This window comes from Anomaloglossus baeobatrachus, chromosome 10, assembly GCF_048569485.1.
Source record: "Anomaloglossus baeobatrachus isolate aAnoBae1 chromosome 10, aAnoBae1.hap1, whole genome shotgun sequence".
Lineage (NCBI taxonomy): Eukaryota > Metazoa > Chordata > Amphibia > Anura > Aromobatidae > Anomaloglossus > Anomaloglossus baeobatrachus.
The window spans coordinates 193477118-193501405 of record NC_134362.1 but is presented as its reverse complement, the minus strand read 5'-3'; the positions used below and the strand labels follow the sequence as shown (position 1 = coordinate 193501405).

General features: G+C 44.2%; 1 protein-coding gene across 1 annotated transcript in view; it reads right to left on the bottom strand.

Moving 5' to 3' along the window:
* The window catches only part of CDH13 (cadherin 13), an 867885-nt gene that overhangs the window by 680124 nt on the left and 163473 nt on the right, over nt 1-24288 (bottom strand). Inside the window, exon 2 of the mRNA XM_075326087.1 lies at nt 12519-12630. Coding sequence (XP_075182202.1) covers nt 12519-12630 — 112 coding nt within the window. The remainder of the gene's footprint in view (nt 1-12518; nt 12631-24288) is intronic.

Genomic DNA, 24288 nt, shown 5'->3' with positions numbered 1-24288 from the left:
ACAGGATAGGTATGATCAATATCAGTCCCATAGAAGTGAAGGGAGCTCAGTATAGGTATAATCAATATCAGTCCCATAGAAGTGAATGGAGCACAGGATAGGTATGATCAATATTAGTCCGATAGAAGTAAATGGAGTACAGGATAGGTAGAATCAATATCAGTCCCAAAGAAGTGAATGGAGCACAGGATAGGTATGATCAATATCAGTCTCATAGAAGTGAAGGGAGCACAGTATAGGTATGATCAATATCAGTCCAATAGAAGTGAATGGAGCACAGGCTAGGTATGATCAATATCAGTCCCATAGAAGTGAAGGGAGCACAGGGCAGGTGAGGACTGTATGCTCGATTTTAGTCCCATAAAAGTAAATGGAGCACAGGATAGGTGATAGATGTATAATCGATGGGGGTCTAACCACTTTGACCTCCACTGTTCCCAAAAACAGAGTTCACACATTTTATTGTGCACAATCATGGGAATAAAAAAGATAACCAAACTATCAGTCCCATAGAAGTGAATGGAGCCCAGGTTAGGGAGTTGGGGGCTGACCACTGGGAACCTTGTTGCTTCCCAACAATATGGGGTCCCAAAGTTCCTTGTGTGGAAAGCAAAGTGCAATGCATGACAAATTCTCCACAACCTTCTATTATACTGATGGAGAACATCAGTCCCATAGAAGTGAATGGAACCTAGGTTAGGGAATTGTATGATTGCTGGGGGTCTCACCACTTTGACCGCCACTGTTCCCAAGAACGGAGGTCTCTCATTTTATTGTGCATGATGAGCGTGGAAGTAAAGGAGAAAACCAGTGTGTGAGTCCCATAGAAGTGAGTGGAGCACAGGATAAGTGATTAATTTATGATTGATATCAGTCCCATAGAAGTGAATCTCCTGGTTAGGAGTTGACTGTACAAACCGGTTATTCCCCGCAAAAATGGGGTCCCAAAGTCCCCTGTGTGAAATGCAAAGTGCAATGCAGGACAACCACTCCAAAACCTTCTATGATACTGATGGAGAAAGTCAGTCCCATAGAATTGAATGGAGCACAGGATAGGTGATTAATGTATGATCGATATCAGTTCCATAGAAGTGAATGGAGCACAGGATAGGTGATTAATGTATGACTGATATCAGTCTCATGGAAGTGAATGGAGCACAGGATAGGTGATTAATGTATGATCGCTATAAGTCCCATAGAAGTGAGTGGAGCACAGGATAGGTGATTAATGTATGATCAATATCAGTCCCATAGAAGTGAATGGAGCACAGGATAGGTGATTAATGTATGATCGATATCAGTCCCATAGACGTGAGTGGCGCACAAGATAGGTGATGATGGTGTGATCGATATCAGTCTCATAGAAGTGAATGGAGCACAGCATAGGTGATTAATGTATGATCGATATCAGTCTCCTAGAAGTGAATGGAGCACAGGATAGGTGATTAACGTATGATCGATATCAGTCCCATAGAAGTGAGGGGAGCATATGATAGGTGATTAATGTATGATCGATATGAGTCTCATAGAAGTGAATGGAGCACAGGATAGGTGATGAATGTATGATCAATGGGGACTTCACCACTTTGACTCCCACTATTCCCAAGAACGGAGGTCTCGCATTTTATTGTGCATGCACAATCGTGAATAAAGGAGAAAAACAAACTGTCACTGCCGTAGAAGTGAATGGAGCCCAGGTCACGAGGTTGGGAGCTGACCACTGGAAACCCCCACAGATCTCAAAACCGGGATCTAAAAGTTCCATGTGTCGATAGTAATGTGCAATTTGTGATTGATGACTGCTCCATTGACTTCTATGATACTGATGGACATAGTCAGTCCCATAGGAGTAAATGGAGCACAGGATAGGTGATGAATCAATGGGGGTCTCAACACTCTGACCCCCACTGTTCCCAAGATCAGAGGTCTCACATTTTAATGTGTGAACACAGCAGTGATATGGGAATGGAGGAGATAACCAAACCATTAGTCCCATAGAAGTGAATAGCGCTCTGGTCAAGGAATTAATGTATGATGGCTTGGGGATGACCACTGGGATCCACTCACCGATCCCAAGAATAGGATCCCATGTGTAATGTGTACTGTGTGACAACTGCACTCTTCACTTCTATGATACTGATGGGGATAGTGACTCCCATAGAAGTAAATGGAGAATAAGATGATAAGTCATAAATATAAGATCAATGGGGGTCTAACCACATTCATTACCACTGTCCCCAAGAATGGGAGGGCTTCATGTTCCATTGTGTGGATATGTATGATCACTGCTCCATTTACTTTTATGGGATTGATGTAGATAGCCGAGCTGTTGGTTCCATAGAAGTAAACAGATGATATATAATGGCTGTTGGGGAGGATGACCTCTGGGTCTTGCCAAAAATGAGGGTCTTGGATTCCACAGAACAGAGCATTAATGTATGCACATGATCAAACAAGTGATCCATTTACTTCTATGGGAATGATAGAGATAGCCGAGCCGTTGGTCCTATAGAAATAAACAGGTGATATATACGGGCTGGGGAGGAGAGGGGATGTCCTCTGGGCCACTCAACAAATCCCAAGAGTGGGGTCCCAAAGTTTCCAGTGAGGATAGTAATGTGCAATGGGTGATTACTCCATTGACTTCTATGAGACTGACAGAGATACTGTAGCCAGTCTCTTAGAAGTAAATGGTGCACAGGATGGGAAGTATATGATCAAAACTCTTCCTAAGAATGGGATCTCACATTCCATAGTGTCAATAGAACAGTAACGTACAAGCATGACCAGACCACTGCTCCATTTACTTCTATGGGAGTGATAGAGATAGCCGAGACGTTGGTCCTATAGAAGTAAACAGGTGATATATAATGGCTGGGGGGGGATGACCACTGGACCACCCAACATATCCCAAGAGTGGGGTCCCAAAGTCCCCAGTGCGGTTAGTAATGTGTACTGGGTGATGATTGCTCCATTGACTTCTATGAGACTGACAGAGATACTGTAGCCAGTCCCTTAGCAGTAAATGGAGCACAGGATGGGAAATATATGAACGGGGTCTCATATTCCATAGTGTGAACAGAACAGTAGTGTACAAGCATGACCAGACCACTGCTCCATTTACTTCTATGGGAATAATAAAGATAGCCGAGCCGTTGGATCTATGGAAGTAAACAAATGATACATTATAGCTGGGGGATGACCTCTGGGCCACCCAACAAATCCCAAGACCCCAGTATGGATAGTAATGTGTAATGGGTGATGATTACTCCATTGACGTCTATGAGACTGACAGAGATACTGTAGCCAGTCCATTAGCAGGAAATGGAGCACAGGATGGGAAATATATGAATGGGGTCTCATATTCCATAGTGTGAACAGAATAGTAGCTTACAAGCATGACCAGACCACTGCTCCATTTACTTCTACGGGAATGATGAAGCTAGCCGAGCCATTGGTCCTATAGAAGTAAAAGCTGATATATTATAGCTGGGGGGTGACCTCTGGGCCACCCACCAAATCCCACGACACCAGTATGGATAGTAATGTGTAATGGGTGATGATTGCTCCATTGACTTCTATGAGACTGACAGAGATACTGTAGCCAGTCCCTTAGCAGTAAATGGAGCACAGGAGGGAAGTAAATATATGGTTGCCCTTCTTTCCAAGAATGAGGGTCTCGGATTCCATAACGTGAAGTAAGCAGTAGCTACGAGCATGACCAGACCACTGCTCCATTTACTTTTATGGGAGTGATAGAGATAGCCGAGTCATTGGTCCTATAGAAGTAAACAGGTGATATATATTGGCTGGGGGGGATGACCATTGGGCCACTCTACAAATATCAAGAGTGGGGTCCCAAAGTTCCCAGTGCAGATAGTAATGTGTAATGGGTGATGATTACTCCATTGACTTCTATGAGACTGACAGAGATACTGTAGACAGTCAATGGAGCACAGGATGGGAAGTAAATATACGGTTGACCCTCTTTCCAAGAATGAGGGTCTCGGATATAGTGTGAACTGAGCAGTAGCGTACAAGCATGACCAGACCACTGCTCCATTTACTTCTATGTGAATGAAAGACATAGTCGAGCCGTTGGTCCTATAGAAGTAAACAGATGATATATTATAGCTGGGGGATGACCTCTGGGCCGCCCAACAAATCTCAAGACCGCAGTATGGATAGTAATGTGTAATGGGTGATGATTACTCCATTGACTTCTATGAGACTGACAGAGATACTGTAGCCAGTCAATGGAGCACAGGTTGGGAAGTAAATATACGGTTGGCCTTCTTTCCAAGAATGAGCGTCTCGGATTCCATAACGTGAACTGAGCAGTAGTGTACAAGCATGACCAGACCACTGCTCCATTTACTTTTATGGGAGTGATAGAGATAGCCGAGTCATTGGTCCTATAGAAGTAAACAGGTGATATATATTGGCTGGGGGGATGACCATTGGGCCACTCTACAAATCTCAAGAGTGGGGTCCCAAAGTCCCCAGTGCAGATAGTAATGTGTAATGGGTGATGATTACTCCATTGACTTCTATGAGACTGACAGAGATACTGTAGTCAGTCAATGGAGCACAGGATGGAAAGTAAATATACGGTTGACCCTCTTTCCAAGAATGAGGGTCTCGGATATAGTGTGAACTGAGCAGTAGCGTACAAGCATGACCAGACCACTGCTCCATTCACTTCTATGGGAGTTATGGAGATGGCAAACAATAGCAAACAAAAATATAACTCCCGTGTTTACTTGTTCCTTATCGATGACATCATGTCCATCCATGTGACCTCGGCAGCCAATCATTGGACTGTGCAGTCTCCTATTAAACAGTGATTGGCTGCAGAAGTCACATGGATGGACGTGATGTCATCACTGCAAGAACTGGAGCAGCGGGGTCTTAAAGGTATATACACATGCTAAGCATTTTTGATAAAAGACCATGGAGAAAGTCTGGATTAAATGGTTTGGTCCCTAGTATCATAATATCTAAAACCGTCCCCGAGGTCTCAGATCCCAGATCCAATGAGATCACTGTCATCCGCGCTCATACGCCGCCACTCACTGTCGGATACATAAGCCGCCGATGTGGAGTAACATAATGTGTTTGCTGTAATGTAGCAGCGTGACGGGAGAGGGATATATTGTGATTAGAGGAAGCCAAGCTAAATATATACATTAAGAGCACAGATGTCAGGCATTCATCATGTGAAGCTCCGCGCGCTAATTCCAAGAATGCGGCTGTTACGGTTGTGCGCGGCCTTATTACCATGGATCCCGGAGAAGAGGCGTCCTCTGACATACTAATAACACCATTAGTGTCCCTCGCTGTTTTCAGGCTGGAGCCCGATGCATTCACAGGCTAAAAGGAAAATAGAACAATTTTGCACTAAATCATCATTTTCTACAAACTGATCTAATGCGTAGAATACAAGAAAGAAACATATGTATCAAGGTATTGCTCCTTGTGCCCCCGAATTCCAAAGCCTCAAATCCATCCCTGTTCCTGGGTGCAGTTTGTTATTTAAAAAAAAAAAAAAAAAAAAATGCATTACTAACCCTCCCCAGGTCCACAGGTTCAGAGCCGAGTCTCAACCTTGTTCTTGGTATCTGCTATCGTCTGCAGCGTTGACAACTCATCCACAGTCCTGCAGCCAGTCAGTGAGCTCAGTGGCTTTGTCATCGACTTGTTGACTTGACGTCAGCGCCATAGCCAATATCAGATGCCAAGAGCAGTGGTGGAGAGTCAGCAGTGGACCGGGGGATAGGGAGAAGAGCTTTTTAAAAAAAAAATGTGCCCAAGGACAGGAGTTGTGTCTGAAAGTTGACAACGCCTTTAACATTGCAAGAATGTGTCAAAATGTTGTTGAAAACATAAGTAATTTCATCTCATTGTGTGACGTCTCCTATTTGTGAATGTTTGGGGTCATATGTGGACTTTTGTGCAGGTGAAATTACTGTAATGAATGAGAAGAACTAGCACAAGAAAAAGAACAAGAAGAAAAAGAACGAGAACAAGAAGAAGATGAAAAAAGAAAAAGAACCCTAAGAAAAAGAATAAGCAAAAGAGGAACAAGAAAAAGCACAAGAAGAACAAGATCAAGAACAAAAATTAAGAACAAGAGCACACACAAAAATAATAAGGACAAGAACATACACTCAAAAAGAAGAATAAGGACAAGAACACACCCAAAAACAATAAGAACAAGAACAAAAAAAGAACAAGAACATACGCACAAAAACAATAAAAATAAAAAAAGACCAAGAACCTACGCACAAAAACAATAAGAACAGGAACAAAAAAGAACAAGAACATACGCACAAAAACAATAAGAACAAAAAAGAACAAGAACATATGCACAAAAAGAATAAGAACAATCATAAAAAGAATAAGAACAAAAACACACACAAAAAGGAAAAAGAACACACTCAAAACAATAAGAACAAGAGCAAAAAAAAAAAAGAACTAGAACATACGCCCAAAAAGGAATAAGAACAAGAACAAAAAAAGAACAAGAGCATATGCACAAAAAGAATGAGAACAATCACAAAAAGAATAAGGACAAGAAGACACACAAAAATAATAAGAACAAGAGGACACACAAAAAGAATAAGGACAAGAACACCCCCAAAAAGAATAAGAACAAGAAGACACCCAAAAAGAATAAGGACAAGAACACCCCCAAAAATAATGACAAGAAGACACACAAAAAGAATAAGGACAAGAACACACCCAAAAAAGAATAAGGACAATAACACACCCAAAAAGAATAAGGACAAGAACACACCCAAAAAGAATAAGGACAAGAGCATACACTCAAAAAGAAGAATAAGGACAAGAACACACCCAAAAACAATAAGAACAAGAACAAAAAAAGAACAAGAACATACGCACAAAAACAATAAGAACAAAAAAGAACAAGAACATATGCACAAAAAGAATAAGAACAATCACAAAAAGAATAAGAACAAAAACACACACAAAAAGGAAAAAGAACACACTCAAAACAATAAGAACAAGAGCAAAAAAAAAAGAACTAGAACATACGGCCAAAAAGGAATAAGAACAAGAACAAAAAAAGAACAAGAGCATATGCACAAAAAGAATGAGAACAATCACAAAAAGAATAAGGACAAGAAGACACACAAAAATAATAAGAACAAGAGGACACACAAAAAGAATAAGGACAAGAACACCCCCAAAAAGAATAAGAACAAGAAGACACCCAAAAAGAATAAGGACAAGAACACCCCCAAAAATAATGACAAGAAGACACACAAAAAGAATAAGGACAAGAACACACCCAAAAAGAATAAGGACAAGAACACTCCCAAAAAGAATAAGGACAAGAACACACCCAAAAAGAATAAGGACAAGAACACACCCAAAAAGAATAAGGACAATAACACACCCAAAAAAGAATAAGGACAAGAACACACCCAAAAAGAATAAGGACAATAACACACCCAAAAAAGAATAAGGACAAGAACACACCCAAAAAGAATAAGGACAAGAACACTCCCAAAAAGAATAAGGACAAGAACACACCCAAAAAGAATAAGGACAAGAACACACCCAAAAAGAATAAGGACAATAACACACCCAAAAAAGAATAAGGACAAGAACACACCCAAAAAGAATAAGGACAATAACACACCCAAAAAAGAATAAGGACAAGAACACACCCAAAAAGAATAAGGACAATAACACACCCAAAAAGAATAAGGACAAGAAGACACCCAAAAAGAATAAGGACAATAACACACCCAAAAAGAATAAGGACAATAACACCCCCAAAGAGAATAAGGACAAGAACACACCCAAAAAGAATAAGGACAATAACACCCCCAAAGAGAATAAGGACAAGAACACACCCAAAAAGAATAAGGACAATAACACACCCAAAAAAGAATAAGGACAAGAACACACCCAAAAAGAATAAGGACAAGAACACCCCCAAAGAGAATAAGGACAAGAACACACCCAAAAAGAATAAGGACAATAACACCCCCAAAGAGAATAAGGACAAGAACACACCCAAAAAGAATAAGGACAAGAACACACCCAAAAAGAATAAGGACAAGAACACCCCCAAAGAGAATAAGGACAAGAACACACCCAAAAAGAATAAGGACAAGAACACACCCAAAAAGAATAAGGACAAGAACACCCCCAAAGAGAATAAGGACAAGAACACACCCAAAAAGAATAAGAACAAAAAGACAAACATAATAAGGACAAGAAGACACACAAAAAGGATAAAAACAAGAACATACTGAAAAACAATAAGAACATAAGACAGAATAAGGATAAGAACAAAAAAAGAACAATAACATATGCACAAAAAGAATAAGAACAAGCACAAAAAGGCCACACGCACAAGAAGGCCCCATACAAGAGCGAGCATAAGACAAACATCAAGAAGATAAAGAAGAAAGTTTGCTGATCTAAACCAACTCTCGTTTTGTGTATATGGATATTAAGTACATCTGTGTGACTTTTTGGGTAAAGACTAAAATCAGATCCTGTGCAGTCGGACCCTGCAGCCATTCCCTCTGCCCCTTATTCTGGATAATCTAGAGGCAGTGGGTGAGGGGGGGACACAAGTGTGAAGGATAGATTTGCCAACTCTCTTATAAAGTCCAGGAGGCTCCCAGGAAAAAGATAGACTTCCACACCCCCTACAGACTGACGGAAAAGTTGGTAAGTTTACGGCACAGCGCAGGACTCTACTTAGAGATCCCACTATGAGAAAGAGCAAAAAAGCCACTTCAAAAAAGGGGCTCAGGACGAGTCATGCTCCTTATGGTTATTCGGGGGAGGGGTTTCACTATAAAGACTTCCTAACAATAAGCTGCCAATGTCGGGGGCAGGGGCCAGCTTCCCCGTCGCGGGGGCTGCTCGGGGAGATCGCGCTCGGATCCGGTGCCTCCTCCTCGGTGGCTCGAGCGGGCCGGACCCGGGGCTCGAGCAGCGCTCCTCGCCCTCGAGTGAAAAGGGGAATTGGGTTTCTTTCGGGATGTAGGAAGTCCGTGACGCCACCCACGGGTTGTGGTGATGGGGGGCACTACCGCTGCTGGTGACGGGGTTCCCGGGAGCGATGGCGGGGAGCAGCTAGGTGTTCACCCCTCCGTGGGTAGGGGCTGGTGGTCCCGGGGCCCGATAGGAGGGATGAGGATTCCGCAGGATGGGTTATGGCAGGGTGCAGTGTTGCGGTGCAGCGCAGCGCGGTGCCGGTTGGCACAGGTGTACTCACTCAGACACAGATGGACAGAGTCTCTGGTAAACCAAACGGCTGGATGCATGGGGTCCGCAGCCGGCTGTGGTGTTCTCCATGGATGGGTTGATGGTGGCTGTCGTTTCCCTGCACCTGTGTTTTGTGTGTTGACTCCAATGCCTGGGCACCGTTAGTACACTCCCCGACGTATACGTGCCGGAGGAGCCCCTTTGCCCGCAGACGCTGGCCCTGTGGATCTCTGGCCCTTGGTGGTGGCACTTATCCAGAACGGTTGGGCTTTTGCCTTCACTCGGGACTTGGTTGGGAATGAACCCCTGAGGTCCAGACCGCAATCAGAAAATTTGACTAGAGGTTGGCTTTAAGCCTAGTCGGGGTCTGAGTACCCTGCCTGGTGCTTGGCTCCAATCGGCTCCCCAGTTCAGTACCGGTGGGCCGCCACCCGACCCCGGTCCTACGGTTCCGCTGACCTTCACCAACTCCTGCAGACGGCCACCACCGTCTGTCGACCTCGCTGGAAGTGCCCGGGCGCTAACCCAGACACCGACAGTTTCACTCCTCACTCTCCACTGACCACAACGGGACTTTCCGACTAACTGTCTGTGGTTTTCCCGCCTCCAGGCTGTGAACTCCTCGGTGGGTGGGGTCAACCGCCTGGCTCCGCCCCACCTGGTGTGGACATCAACCCTGGAGGGTGGCATCAAGGGTTTAATGTTTGACTGGTATGACCTGTCCAGAAAAGGGGTGTATGGTGTTGTGTAGTGACCTGTGACCCCTGGGGTCCAGGGCGTCACACCAACACCGGGGGACAAGAATTAATAATTTCCTCTTGGGTTTCACAATTCCTTATCCAAAAACTGAAACAATGTTTCCATTCTCTCCCCATCCAAACTCTAAAATTGGTAATTGATCACATTTTACGATCCCTTTTCTCAGTGGAGCGCCCATTGATTTAGCTTCTGTTCCTCGGGGGTGAGTTTAAGTCATTTTTAGATTAAACTGTAAAGTTCGGGTAATATCAGAAAGCCGACTGATTGGATTTTTATTCCTGCAGATTATGGCCGTATCCTCCGCTAACAATACAACGCAAACCAATTTCTGCACATTTTACATTTCCCATTTCATGTAGATAAAAAAAGGAAAAAAAAAAGAAAAAGAAAAAAAAAAAAAAAGCTCCATAGAGCCACGTGTGGAGGTTTTTCCTTTTAGAGTGGGGTTTATTGTTTCGGAGGGCTGAGGCGGTATAGATGCTTTTATTAAAATTATAATCGCATTTGCAGAACAATACAGTGTTTGATTTCATTCTTTAATGTACCAAAAAAAAAAAACATTGGCGGAGGGTATCAGCACTTGTTATCATTTATTTGCCAGAGCAAAGTGTGATTTTTACAAAAAAATTAACAAAATTATTAATGTTTATTTACAACCAGCAATGAAATATTTTGCCTTTTACAGATTTAAAAGTTGTCTGAATGCTGAGCGCTATATAACTCCGCCCACAGCACTGATTGGCAGCTTTCTGCCTGTGGCCAATCAGTGGTAGGGGCGTGGCAGGACTATTTGGCAGCAGACCATGTAGTCCTCTGGTGATAATCTCCTGCTAATAAAATAAGGATTTTATAAAAACTCATGCTTGGTACGGGGAAGTACCGTGCGTATGGCAACAGGGAAGGGAAGACCTGTGTCTTGGGAAGGGAGAGATGGTGACCCCTGACTAAAACTTTTGCTGGCCCTGGCTCACCTGACCACCCTAGATAGATTCTGCACCTATGCACTGAGCAAGACACCTGGCCCCTGGCTTCCCTCACCACCCTAGATAGGTTCTACACCTATGCGCCGAGCAGGATAGCTAGCCCTGGCTTCCCTCAGCACCCTAGATAGGTTCCAAACCTATGCGCCGAGCAGGATACCTGACCCTGGCTTCCCTCAGCACCCTAGATAGGTTCTGCACCTATGCGCTGAGCTGGATACCTGGCCCTGGCTTCCCTCACCACCCTAGATAGGTTCTACACCTATGCGCCGAACAGGATAGCTGGCCCTGGCTTCCCTCAGCACCCTAGATAGGTTCCACACCTATGCGCCGAGCAGGATACCTGACCCTGGCTTCCCTCAGCACCCTAGATAGGTTCTGCACCTATGCGCCGAGCAGGATACCTGGCCCTGGCTTCCCTCACCACCCTAGATAGGTTCTACACCTATGCGCCGAACAGGATAGCTGGCCCTGGCTTCCCTCAGCACCCTAGATAGATTCCAAACCTATGTGCCGAGCAAGACACCTGCCCCTGGCTTCCCTCACCACATTAGAGAGGTTCTGCACCAATGCGCTGAGCAGGACACCTGACCCTGGCTTCCCTCACCACCCTAGATAGGTTCTGGACATATGAGCCTAACAGCACACCTGGCCCCTTGCTTCCCTCACTACCCTAGATAGGTTTCACACCTATGCACTGAGCAAGACACCTGGCCCTTGTCTTCCCTCACCACCCTAGGTAGGTTCCATACCAATTCGCCGAGCAGGACACCTGGTCCCTGGCTTACCTCACCACCCTAGATAGGTTCCACACCTATGCGCTGAGCAGGATACCTGGCCCTGGCTTCCCTCACCACCCTAGATAGGTTTCACACCTATGCACCGAGCAGAATACCTGACCCTGGTTCACCTCATGATGGGTTTAAGAGGTTCCAAGGACCAGTTGGGTATCGGTGAGAAGTGTACCACCGGAGGATCTAAATACAGGTCGAGAGATTTGGAGGCCGTCTGAGGACTCTAGGATTGGACTAGAAAAGCTGCAGAGCCAAGAAACGGGAAAAAGCAGAAATGTAGACTTGGTTGCTGGAAGGCTAATACCCAGGGCGATTGCTAGACAAGAAAAGTACCCAACAGAACAGGATTGTATGGCCATGTCTGTCCAGAAGATTAAAAGTCAAATAAAGCATTTGTCATGTTGCAAAGAATCTCTCAGTGTGATGTGTTGTCCTGCTACGTCAACGACAGTGACCAGCAGTGGGGTGGTGGACCCACCGCAGAGGATTCAAGTAAGTCTCACACCCCTGGCCGGGGCGGACAACAAGCACAAGTTCAGACTAGTAAAGTCGAGCTAAGCCGAGTCGGCCATCCCCCGACTTCCCTCTACACATCACCATCAATAAAATCCTTGAACTCCAATGGAAGACTTCCATTACCTCGAATCTCCAAGGATGGATGGGTTTTGAAGCCACCATTAATGACCATTGGTGGACTTCCTCTTCAAGAAATAAAAAGTGTTCTTACCATTCAGAAGAAGCTGGTCCTTCCAAAATTCTCCTTGCTGCTCAATATAGTAAATTTTCTGTTGAAATCCCGGGATGCAGTCAAAATCTCTAGCGATGGCGAATACCAGGACCTAGGGGAAAGAGGCAAAAGCGTTAAACCATGAAGAACATGATGGAAATTGCACAGACAGCGGGGTTTTCAGCTTTCCAGGAATGTGCCAAAAGCTCCTCTCTGTTTCATCAAATGCTACAATAATGTGGCACCGCAGGTTTCGGATATCACTTGTCAGCCATTTTTTATTTCTCAATATAAAAAGATATCAAAGTTTTCGGAGCTTCAGATCTACAGGGATGCGATTTCTGCCTTTGGTTTAGAAGCGAGAATTGCAATTTTTCTCAGTCCTATTTTCGGGATGTAGACTAATGTTCTATTCAGCTAAGCGGCTGGTGATCGACAGACGGAGAGATGAAATACCGCGCAAGGCAATGAGCAGGAGCACAACTTAGGAACTAAATAAAGTATACAGGAGGGGGTGTACAAAAAAACCCCCTCAATGGTGCACATAATGGCAAACAGAGGTAAGGCAAGGAGATCCATGCCTCCAGTAAAGAGCGAGCCAAGGAGCTCCATGTCTCCAGCAAAGAGCGGGCCAAGGAGCTCCATGCCTCCAGCAAAGAGCGGGTCAAGGTGATCCATGCCTCCAGCAAAGAGCAGGTCACAGAGCTCCATGCCTCCAGCAAAGAGCGGGTCAAGGTGATCCATGCCTCCAGCAAAGAGTGGGCCAAGGAGCTCCGTGCCTCCAGCAAAAAGCGGGGCAAGGAGCTCCATGCCTCCAGCAAAGAGTGGGCCAAGGAGCTTAGTGTCTCCAGCAAAGAGAAGGGCAAGGGGCTCCATGGCTCCTACAAAGAGCGGGGCAAAGAGCTCCTTGTCTCCAGCAAAGAGTTGGTCAAGGAGCTCCATGTCTCCAGCAAAGAGCGGGCCAAGGAGTTCCATGCCTCCAGCAAAGAGCAGGCCAAAGAGCTCCATGTCTCCAGCAAAGAGCGGGCCAAGGAGATCCATGCCTCCAACAAAGAGCGGGCCAAGGAGCTCCATGTCTCCAGTAAAGAGCAGGCCAAGGAGCTCCATGTCTCCAGTAAAGAGCAGGCCAAGGAGCTCCATGTCTCTTGCAAAGAGCGGGCCAAGGAGCTCCAAGCCGTCAGCAAAGAGCGGGTCAAGGTGATCCATACCTCCAACAAAGAGCAGGGCAAGGAGCTCCATGCCTCCAGCAAACAGTGGGCCAAGGAGCTCCATGCCGCCAGCAAAGAGTGGGCCAAGGAACTTCATGCCTCCAGCAAAGAGCTGGGAAAGGAGCTCCATTGCTCCAACAAAGGAGCGGGTGTGGGAGCTCCATGACTCCAACAAAGAGAGGGGCAAGGAGCTCCATGGCTCTAACAAAGAGCAGGGCAAGTGGTTCCATGCCTCCAACAAAGAGCGGGGGAAAGGCGCTCCATGGTTCTTACAAAGAGCGGGGCAAGGAGCTCCACGCCTTAAACAAAGAATGGGCCAAGGAGCTCCATGTCTCCAGCAAAGAGCGGGCCAAGGAGCTCCATGCCTCCAGTAAAGAGCGGGCCAGGGAGCTCCATGGCTCAAAAAAAGAGTGGGCCAAGAAGCTCCATGCCTCCAGCAAAGAGCGGGCCAAGGAGCTCCAAGCTTCCAGTAAAGAGCAGGCCAAGGAGCTCCATGGCTCCACTAAAGAGCGGGCCAAGGAGCTCCATGCCTCCAGCAAAGATCGGACCAAGGAGCTCCATGCCTCCAGCAAAGAGAGGGCCAAGGAGCTCCATGCCTCCAGCAAAAAGCGGGCCATGGAGCCCCCCACCTCCAGCAAAGAGCAGGCCAAGGAGCTCCATTCCTCCAGAGAAGAGCAGGCCAAGGAGCTCCATGGCTCCAACAGAGAGTTGGGTAAGGAGCTCTGTGCCTCCAACAAAGAGCAAGGCAGGGAGTGCTGCGCCTCCAACAAAGAGCAGGGTGAAGAGATCCATGCCTGAAACAAAAATTAAGGCAAATAGTTCCATACTTCAAAGAGTGGGACAAGTAGCTCTATGTTGTCTGCAAAAACACATTCCTCATCCCCACTCCCCTGCGCAGTAGAAGCTGCTCATATTTGACATAGATTAGACTTCCATATACACAACACCATACCCACCATCTACAAAAACTAATTTGAATGACTGGTTCACCCTAGAAGTGGCCAAAAGGATCAGTTTCGCCTGTTCTCGCCTTCTTCACTGGTGATTGATAATGTCTCCAGGAAAGCCAGTGCTGTGAATCACCAGCAGATGAGGTGGGGGGCCTGCAGAACTAGTGTAAGCAGTATGGTGCCCTGAGCTATTTCGATTCCTCTGGGGTGAACTGAGCAGTCTTATTGATTAACCTTCAATTTCTGCAGGACAGAGGCAGCGATTAGAACCTTGAGGTGAGATTTTTATAGGGGCAGTATCCCCTAAGAGGCTAATTACATAGTAACTCTACCTAGAAACTGCGATCAATTACCAGTTATGTCTATCCTGACCCAGATTGATTTTCCAGTAGCACTTTTATTTCTTGCTAGATTCCGGTTTGTCACTCCCCCAGGAACCCGGACGGAGGGGGAGGTGGGTTCCACTGGTCTAAGGCACTGTTCAGTGACCTGGAGGCCACTGAGACTTCACTACAACCACCGGAGGTGGAAGCAGATGCACACATGGGTAAGTGACCGCCAAGAGGTAGCCCTGGGGGATCCCTATACATCGGTAGCTGGCGCCAAAGATGAGGAACCAGAGCGGATGAGGCAAAGGCTGATGAGGTCCAGAACAGGCTGGTACTGAGGGTCACTGGCAGGTGTGGGAGGCTTGCAGGGACTGGAGAACACAGGAAGGTCACAGGAGAGTGAACGGGCACCACTAAACAGAACAGAGTCACAGACCAATACAGAACCTGAAAACTAGCATGGGCAGATTAGCTAAACTGACATATTAAACAGGTACCCTCCTAATCGGGAGGATGCCTTCTATACATAATACCTTTAGGGGCAATAAGGAGGAACTTCCAGGTTAGCTCGCGCTGGCCCTTTAAGAAAAGATGAGGCAGCACAGCCATGCCCTAAGCACGCCACCTCGCATGTGCTGGTTCTGGAGCCAGAAAACAGGCCAGACAGCAAGGAAGAGGATGTGGCAGCAACGGGACGTCGATGCTCCTGCGATGGAGGGAGTGGGGGTACTGACAGAAGTGCGGAGGAGACCTGAGGGTTGCATGGACCATAGACCGGAGAGGTGAGCAGACCATGGTGTTGGCGCTCCCGGGCACTGTTGTTGACCCTGAACTGACTTGATCCTCCATTGGTCTGATGATTTTGGTTATGACCTCGGCTATCATCTAGCCTTCTGCTCTCTCTGGTGTTGAATTGGCTAGTCGGACATTTTCTGCATTTTCTCGCTCCACTGGCCAGCAGCTACTCCAGGAACCCAACCCAAGGGGCCCTGATGTAAGATCAGATACCTGCATAGGGTTTAAAGGGTCACAGCTAGGTTCCTCTAGGACCTGTTACTTGGAGTGGCTTACACAAAGCCCAAGTTTCCATAGGCAGATTATCCTTACATCATCTCATCTCCCGATATAGGTCTTCCAATGTCCCGGTAACCCAGTGACTTTTTGCTAAGCAATGAAATGAATGGCGATGAAAGAGAAGGGGGCTGGCTTAGTTAATAAAACGAGCTAGTCAGCCAGCCTCCTCCAACTCCTTGAGTCTGTTTCATGTATGGAGGGGGCTGGCTTAGTTATTAAAACGAGCTAGTCAGCCAGCCTCCTCCAACTCCTTGAGTCTGTTTCATGTATGGAGGGGGCTGGCTGACTGGCCATGAAAGAGATGGGGGCTGGCTTATATATTAAAATGACCCATTCTGCTAACTTATTTCCCCTCCCAGTGTTTTCTACATAAATTTAGAGGCTTACTGACCATTAAGAGAAGGGGACTGGCTTAGTTATTAAAATGAGTTAGTTGGCCAGCATCCTCTACACATGTAAAATACTCAAGGAGGGGGAGCAAACTGACTGACTAACTCATTAAAATAAACCAAGCCAGTCCCCTTCTCCTTCATGGTGATGGAGGAGGCTGGCTGGAAGGTCATGAAAGAGAAGGGGGCTGGCTTAGTTATTAAAATGAGATAGTCAGCCAGCATCCTCCATATATGAAAGGTCATGAAAGAGAAGGGGGCTGGCTTAGTTATTAAAATGAGATAGTCAGCCAGCATCCTCCATATATGAAAGGTCATGAAAGAGAAGGGGGCTGGCTTAGTTATTAAAATGAGATAGTCAGCCAGCATCCTCTACACTTGTAAAAGACTCAAGGAGGGGGAGCAAACTGACTGACTAACTCATTAAAATAAACCAAGCCAGTCCCTTTCTCCTTCATGGTGATGGAGGAGGCTGGCTGAAAGGTCATGAAAGAGAAGGGGGCTGGCTTAGTTATTAAAATTAGATAGTCAGCCAGCATCCTCCATATATGTAAAGGACTCAAAGAGGAAGCTGGCTGACTAATTCATTTTAACATCTAAGCCAGTCTCCTTCTCCTTCATGGAGGAGGCTGGCTGACTGGTCATGAAAGAGAAGGGGGCTGGCTTAGTTATTAAAATGAGTCATCTGGTCAACCCAATAAACCTAGTGATCGTGCTCACTGAATGTTAAATCTTTGTATTTGACTCATTCCAAAACTAAATTTCCAAAATAGTTCTTGGGTGGTATCACGGGGTCCTTTTCGGATATCACGCAATGAACAGAGCGAGAGACGAGTGAGCAATCCAAAGAATATTTATTTAATGCAATCCAGAATGTCCATCAAATAATCCACCACACAAAGGGTAAAATAGTCCAGTAATGGCATAAATGTCCCAGGGATCAGTCACACTCCTCCAGCTGTCCTAAATCAGGGTTTCTCACAGTCTCTCTGGGGTACTGGCCGAAGCCTCAGCATCTCCCTCAGAGGATCAATCTTTCTCTATTGTCCTTCCCAGCTTTACTGACCAATTCTTCAGGTAAGCAGAGCGCTTAGGTGGCTCCCAGGCCCTCCTCCCCCAGAACTAGGGACAAAAGCCCAGAAGGAGACGGAGGACTGTACACAAGAAAAGGTCAAGAAATGGTGAGAATGGAGGTAAGAAACGCTCGGATGTATCCGAGCTCGATACAACATTGTGGTTACATTCCTGAAAAGATTAATACGGAAAAAGAAGGATCCGACCTTGTAAGGTAAGAAATGAGGACGGGGCTCTGGATTGATTACAGCAGTCACAGGGCAGGAGAAAGGATGAAAAACCATCGGCGGAGACCGGCACCAAGGATCAGAGACACTAATTATAATGTCAGAAGTGCAATTATCACCAAGACAAGGCGACGATAATGCAAAGTAATGATACACCAACACCGAGGACGAGCATGTCACCGGTAATGAGGACACCACAACAAGCAGAAGGTCCAGAGATATACTAATAATACTGCCCCCTATATACAAGAATATAACTACTATAATACTGCCCCCTATATACAAGAATATAACTACTATAATACTGCCCCTATGTACAAGAATATAACTACTATAATACTGCTCCTATGTACAGGAATATAACTACTATAATACTGCCCCTATGTACAAGAATATAACTACTATAATACTGCTCCTATGTACAGGAATATAACTACTATAATACTGCTCCTATGTACAAGAATATACCTACTATAATACTGCCCCTATGTACAAGAATATAACTACTATAATACTGCCCCCTATGTACAAGAATATAACTACTATAATACTGCTCCTATGTACAGGAATATAACTACTATAATACTGCCCCTATATACAAGAATATAACTACTATAATACTGCCCCTATACACAAGAATATAACTACTATAATACTGCCCCCTATACACAAGAATATAACTACTATAATACTGCTCCTATGTACAGGAATATAACTACTATAATACTGCCCCTATGTACAAGAATATAACTACTATAATACTGCCCATATGTACAAGAATATAACTACTATAATACTGCCCCTATGTACAAGAATATAACTACTATAATACTGCCCCTATGTACAAGAATATAATTACTATAATACTGCCCCTATGTACAAGAATATAACTACTATAATACTGCCCCTATGTACAAGAATATAACTACTATAATACTGCCCCTATGTAGAAGAATATAACTACTATAATACTGCCCCTATGTAGAAGAATATAACTACTATAATACTGCCCCTATGTACAAGAATATAACTACTATAATACTGCCCCCTATGTACAAGAATATAACTACTATAATACTGCCCCTATGTACAAGAATATAACTACTATAATACTGCCCCCTATGTACAAGAATATAACTACTATAATACTGCCCCTATATACAAGAATATAACTACTATAATACTGCCCCCTATACACAAGAATATAACTACTATAATACTGCTCCTATGTACAGGAATATAACTACTATAATACTGCCCCCTATGTACAAGAATATAACTACTATAATACTGCCCCTATATACAAGAATATAACTACTATAATACTGCCCCCTATACACAAGAATATAACTACTATAATACTGCTCCTATGTACAGGAATATAACTACTATAATACTGCCCCCTATGTACATAAATATAATTACTATAATACTGCCCCTATGTACAAGAATATAACTACTATAATACTGCCCCTATGTAGAAGAATATAACTACTATAATACTGCCCCTATGTACAAGAATATAACTACTATAATACTGTCCCTATGTACAAGAATATAACTACTATAATACTGTCCCTATGTACAAGAATATAACTACTATAATACTGCCTCCTATGTACAAAAATATAACTATTATAATACTGCCCCTATGTACAAGAATATAACTACTATAATACTGCCCCTATGTAGAAGAATATAACTACTATAATACTGTCCCTATGTACAAGAATATAACTACTATAATACTGCCTCCTATGTACAAAAATATAACTATTATAATACTGCCCCTATGTACAAGAATATAACTACTATAATACTGCCCCTATGTAGAAGAATATAACTACTATAATACTGCCCCTATGTACAGGAATATAACTACTATAATACTGCCCCCTATGTACAAGAATATAACTACTATAATACTGCCCCTATGTACAAGAATATATCTACTATAATACTGCCCCTATGTACAGGAATATAACTACTATAATACTGCCCCTATGTACAAGAATATAACTACTATAATACTGCCCCTATGTACAAGAATATATCTACTATAATACTGCCCCTATGTACAGGAATATAACTACTATAATACTGCCCCTATGTACAAGAATATAACTACTATAATACTGCCCCCATGTACAAGAATATAACTACTATAATACTGCCCCTATGTACAGGAATATAACTACTATAATACTGCCCCTATGTACAAGAATATAACTACTATAATACTGCCCCCATGTACAAGAATATAACTACTATAATACTGCCCCTATGTACAGGAATATAACTACTATAATACTGCCCCTATGTACAAGAATATAGCTACTATAATACTGCCCCTATGTACAAGAATATAGCTACTATAATACTGCCCCCTATATACAAGAATATAACTACTATAATACTGCCCCCTATATACAAGAATATAACTACTATAATACTGCCCCTATGTACAAGAATATAACTACTATAATACTGCCCCTATGTACAAGAATATATCTACTATAATACTGCCCCTATGTACAGGAATATAACTACTATAATACTGCCCCTATGTACAAGAATATAACTACTATAATACTGCCCCCTATATACAAGAATATAACTACTATAATACTGCCCCCTATATACAAGAATATAACTACTATAATACTGCCCCTATGTACAAGAATATAACTACTATAATACTGCCCCTATGTACAAGAATATATCTACTATAATACTGCCCCTATGTACAGGAATATAACTACTATAATACTGCCCCTATGTACAAGAATATAACTACTATAATACTGCCCCCTATATACAAGAATATAACTACTATAATACTGCCCCCTATATACAAGAATATAACTACTATAATACTGCCCCTATGTACAAGAATATAACTACTATAATACTGCCCCTATGTACAAGAATATATCTACTATAATACTGCCCCTATGTACAGGAATATAACTACTATAATACTGCCCCTATGTACAAGAATATAACTACTATAATACTGCCCCTATGTACAAGAATATAACTACTATAATACTGCCCCTATGTACAGGAATATAACTACTATAATACAGCTCCTATGTACAAGAATATAACTACTATAATACTGCCCCCTATGTACAAAAATATAACTACTATAATACTGCCCCCTATGTACAAGAATATAACTACTATAATACTGCTCCTATGTACAGGAATATAACTACTATAATACTGCCCCTATATGCAAGAATATATCTTCTATAATACTGCCTCTATGTACAAGAATATAACTACTATAATACTGCCTCCTATATACAAGAATATAACTACTATAATACTGCCCCTATGTACAAGAATATAACTACTATAATACTGCCCCTATGTACAAGAATATAACTACTATAATACTGCCCCTATGTACAAGAATATAACTACTATAATACTGCCCCTATGTACAAGAATATAACTACTATAATACTGCCTCTATAAACAAGAATATAACTACTATAATACTGCTCCTATGTACAAGAATATAACTACTATAATACTGCCCCCTATGTAGAAGAATATAACTACTATAATACTGCCCCTATATACAAGAATATAACTACTATAATACTGCCTCCTATATACAAGAATATAACTACTATAATACTGCCCCCTATGTACAAGAATATAACTACTATAATACTGCTCCTATGTACAAGAATATAACTACTATAATACTGCCCCTATGTACAAGAATATAACTATTATAATACTGCCCCTATGTATAATAATATATCTAATAACATTTTATAGGATAAATCCACCCACATTCCGTCCATAATGTCCTCTCAAACAATCATGGCTTCTTTACGGCTATATACATTAGCAAGTAAATGTCACAATCTGAAACTTATTATAATACTCCACCTTCAGAATATAATCAGCCTAATGTGGCGGCATTAGGTTGTATTGACTTCTCGTGACCCCATATGCATTATAGGGCCCCCCGGGGAGAACTCTTACGTCGACAATCACATTTTGATTGAGCAGTCGCCTCTGTGATTTTCCAACACAATGTATGAAAAAATATACAGCCTCTTGTGTGCGTTAATGATTGGCGCTTAATTGAGAAGCATTAACTTCGAGAATAGAAGCGTAGAAGTTATTGAGAGCTTATAATGCCGCGTGCTCCAACATGGAGGAGGCCCGGTCCTGCACTTGCTGACGAGCCATTATATATAACAGGGTCTCAGTCCGCTAATGGAGAATACAAATGAAGGGTTTGGTAAAAGGTTTGGGAGATCCACACATCCGCTCTATCAAAACTATAGAGGCCGCATCCGGGTACTGCAGAACCGCCTCCTATTCCAGTAAATAGGGGGTGATTCTGCAGTACCCAGTCACGGCCACTGTACAAATGATGGAGCTGTTGCTCTCCGGCGGCATCCGAGACCTTCCAACCGCTGGTAACAGCTAATCAAAACAATCACTGATCCCGGGGAGACCAGCCAGAGAAAACACTGCTGGCAGCCAACAAAGGCGCTCAACACAGTGAAATCCTAGGTGCATTGCCGCCTGGGAAGTATGCAAATCAAAAAAGTCTATGGAGCCTCTTTTAGGAGTCTCGACATGGAAAATAGCCAGATATCCCCCCTGGAAGGACCTAGCCAAGGAGTGGCTCTTTTTAAGAGACCACCATAACCACCATATTAAGTGACCCTTTTAGTCAATACCCAACTCTTGATGAGTTTAAAGATATGACAAGGCCAGGTATCCAGCCACAGACAGCTGTTTCGGGGTATTGCCCCTCATCACTGTGGAGTAGGATTCTGGCTAGGTGGGAGCAATGCCCAGTAGACCAGCAAGACAAAACAATCACTGATCTCAAGGACACCAGCCAGAGAAAACACTGCTGACAGCCAACAAAGGCGCTCAACACAGTGAAATCCGGAGGGATATCTGGCTATATTTCGTGTCTAGACTCCTAACAGAGGCTCCATGGACTTTTTTTATTGGTAACAGCTAATCGGCAGTTGTGTTGGGTGTTGTACCCCCAACGATCAAAAATTGAGTAGCACCAGCGTCATTAGGGATGATCGTGATAGCATAAACTCGGTCTTCTATTGGGGTAAGATGCCCCACATGGCCAATTTCCAACTCATCATGGATGTTTAATGAAGTGTGAGCACAATGGATATGGCAATTGGCTGATGTCATGGGGTGTGATGGGATAACAGAGGACTGGGGCTCCTAAACTGGCTTTCAGGCTATGGGGCCCTACCTGTCCCTTATCCCAGAGATACATCTGATGGTGAGGATGTCTGAGCAGCCTTCCTACCCCTTTTCCTGACCAGCCCTGATCTAGTAACCCCTCCCTACTCCAGGGGGGTCTGGGAAGGGAGTGTGTAAACATCAACCTCATTAGGGACGATCAGTGATAGCTTAAATTGGGTCTTCTATTGGAGTAAGATGGCCCACATGGCCAAATTCCAACCTATCGTGGATGTCTAGTGAATTGTGAGCAATGGATCTGGCAATTTCTGCCCGATCTTGTTACTAGCAAAGAAAAACTGACGTCACAGGGTGTGATGGAATCATAGGGGATTTGGGCTCCTAAACAAGCTACAGGGGCCCTAGCTGACCCTGATCCCAGAGATACATCTGATGGTGAGGATGTCTGGGCCACCTTCCTACCCCTTTTACTGACCAGCCCTGATCTAGTAACCCCTCCCTCCTTACCCTGCAGTGGTCTGGGACAGGAGTGTGTATCCACTAACAGCCAAGCTCATTGGGGATGATCGGTGATAGCTTAAACTGGATCTTCTATTGGGGTTAGATGTCCACATGGCCAAATTCCAACCCATCGTGGATGTTTAGTGAAGTGTGAGCAATGGATCTAGCAACTTCTGCACAATCTTGTTACTAGCAAAAAAAAACTAATGGCATGTTGTGGCAGGGCATAACAGGGGACCGGGGCTCCTACACTGGCCCTCAGGCTAGGGGGGCCCAAGCTGTCCCTGATCCCAGAAATACATCTGCTGGTGAGGATGTCTGGGCCACCTTCCTTGCCCTCCTGTGGATTACCTCCTGTTGTCTGGTTAGCCACAGTTTTGGTTTCCCTTGTTTTTCTATCACTCTCTACCCCAGGAGGGTCCGGGACACCAACAGTGATAGACAAACAAGGGAAACCAAAACTCTATCACGCAGATCAATGGCGCCCACCGCCATGACACCCCATGAGCCCGCAGTATCGCTGACCCTCCACACACTGACCCTTTTGAGCGGCGACATCCCCTGCTCCGAGCCCGCAGCATCATCGACCCTTGTGAGACGCAACACCCCCTCCTCCGAGCCCGCAGCATCATCGACCCTTGTGAGCCGCAACACCCCCTCCTCCGAGCCCATAGCATCATCGACCCTTGTGAGACGCCACACCCCCTCCTCCGAGCCCGCAGCATCATCGACCCTTGTGAGACGCAACACCCCCTCCTCCGAGCCCGCAGCATCATCGACCCTTGTGAGACGCAACACCCC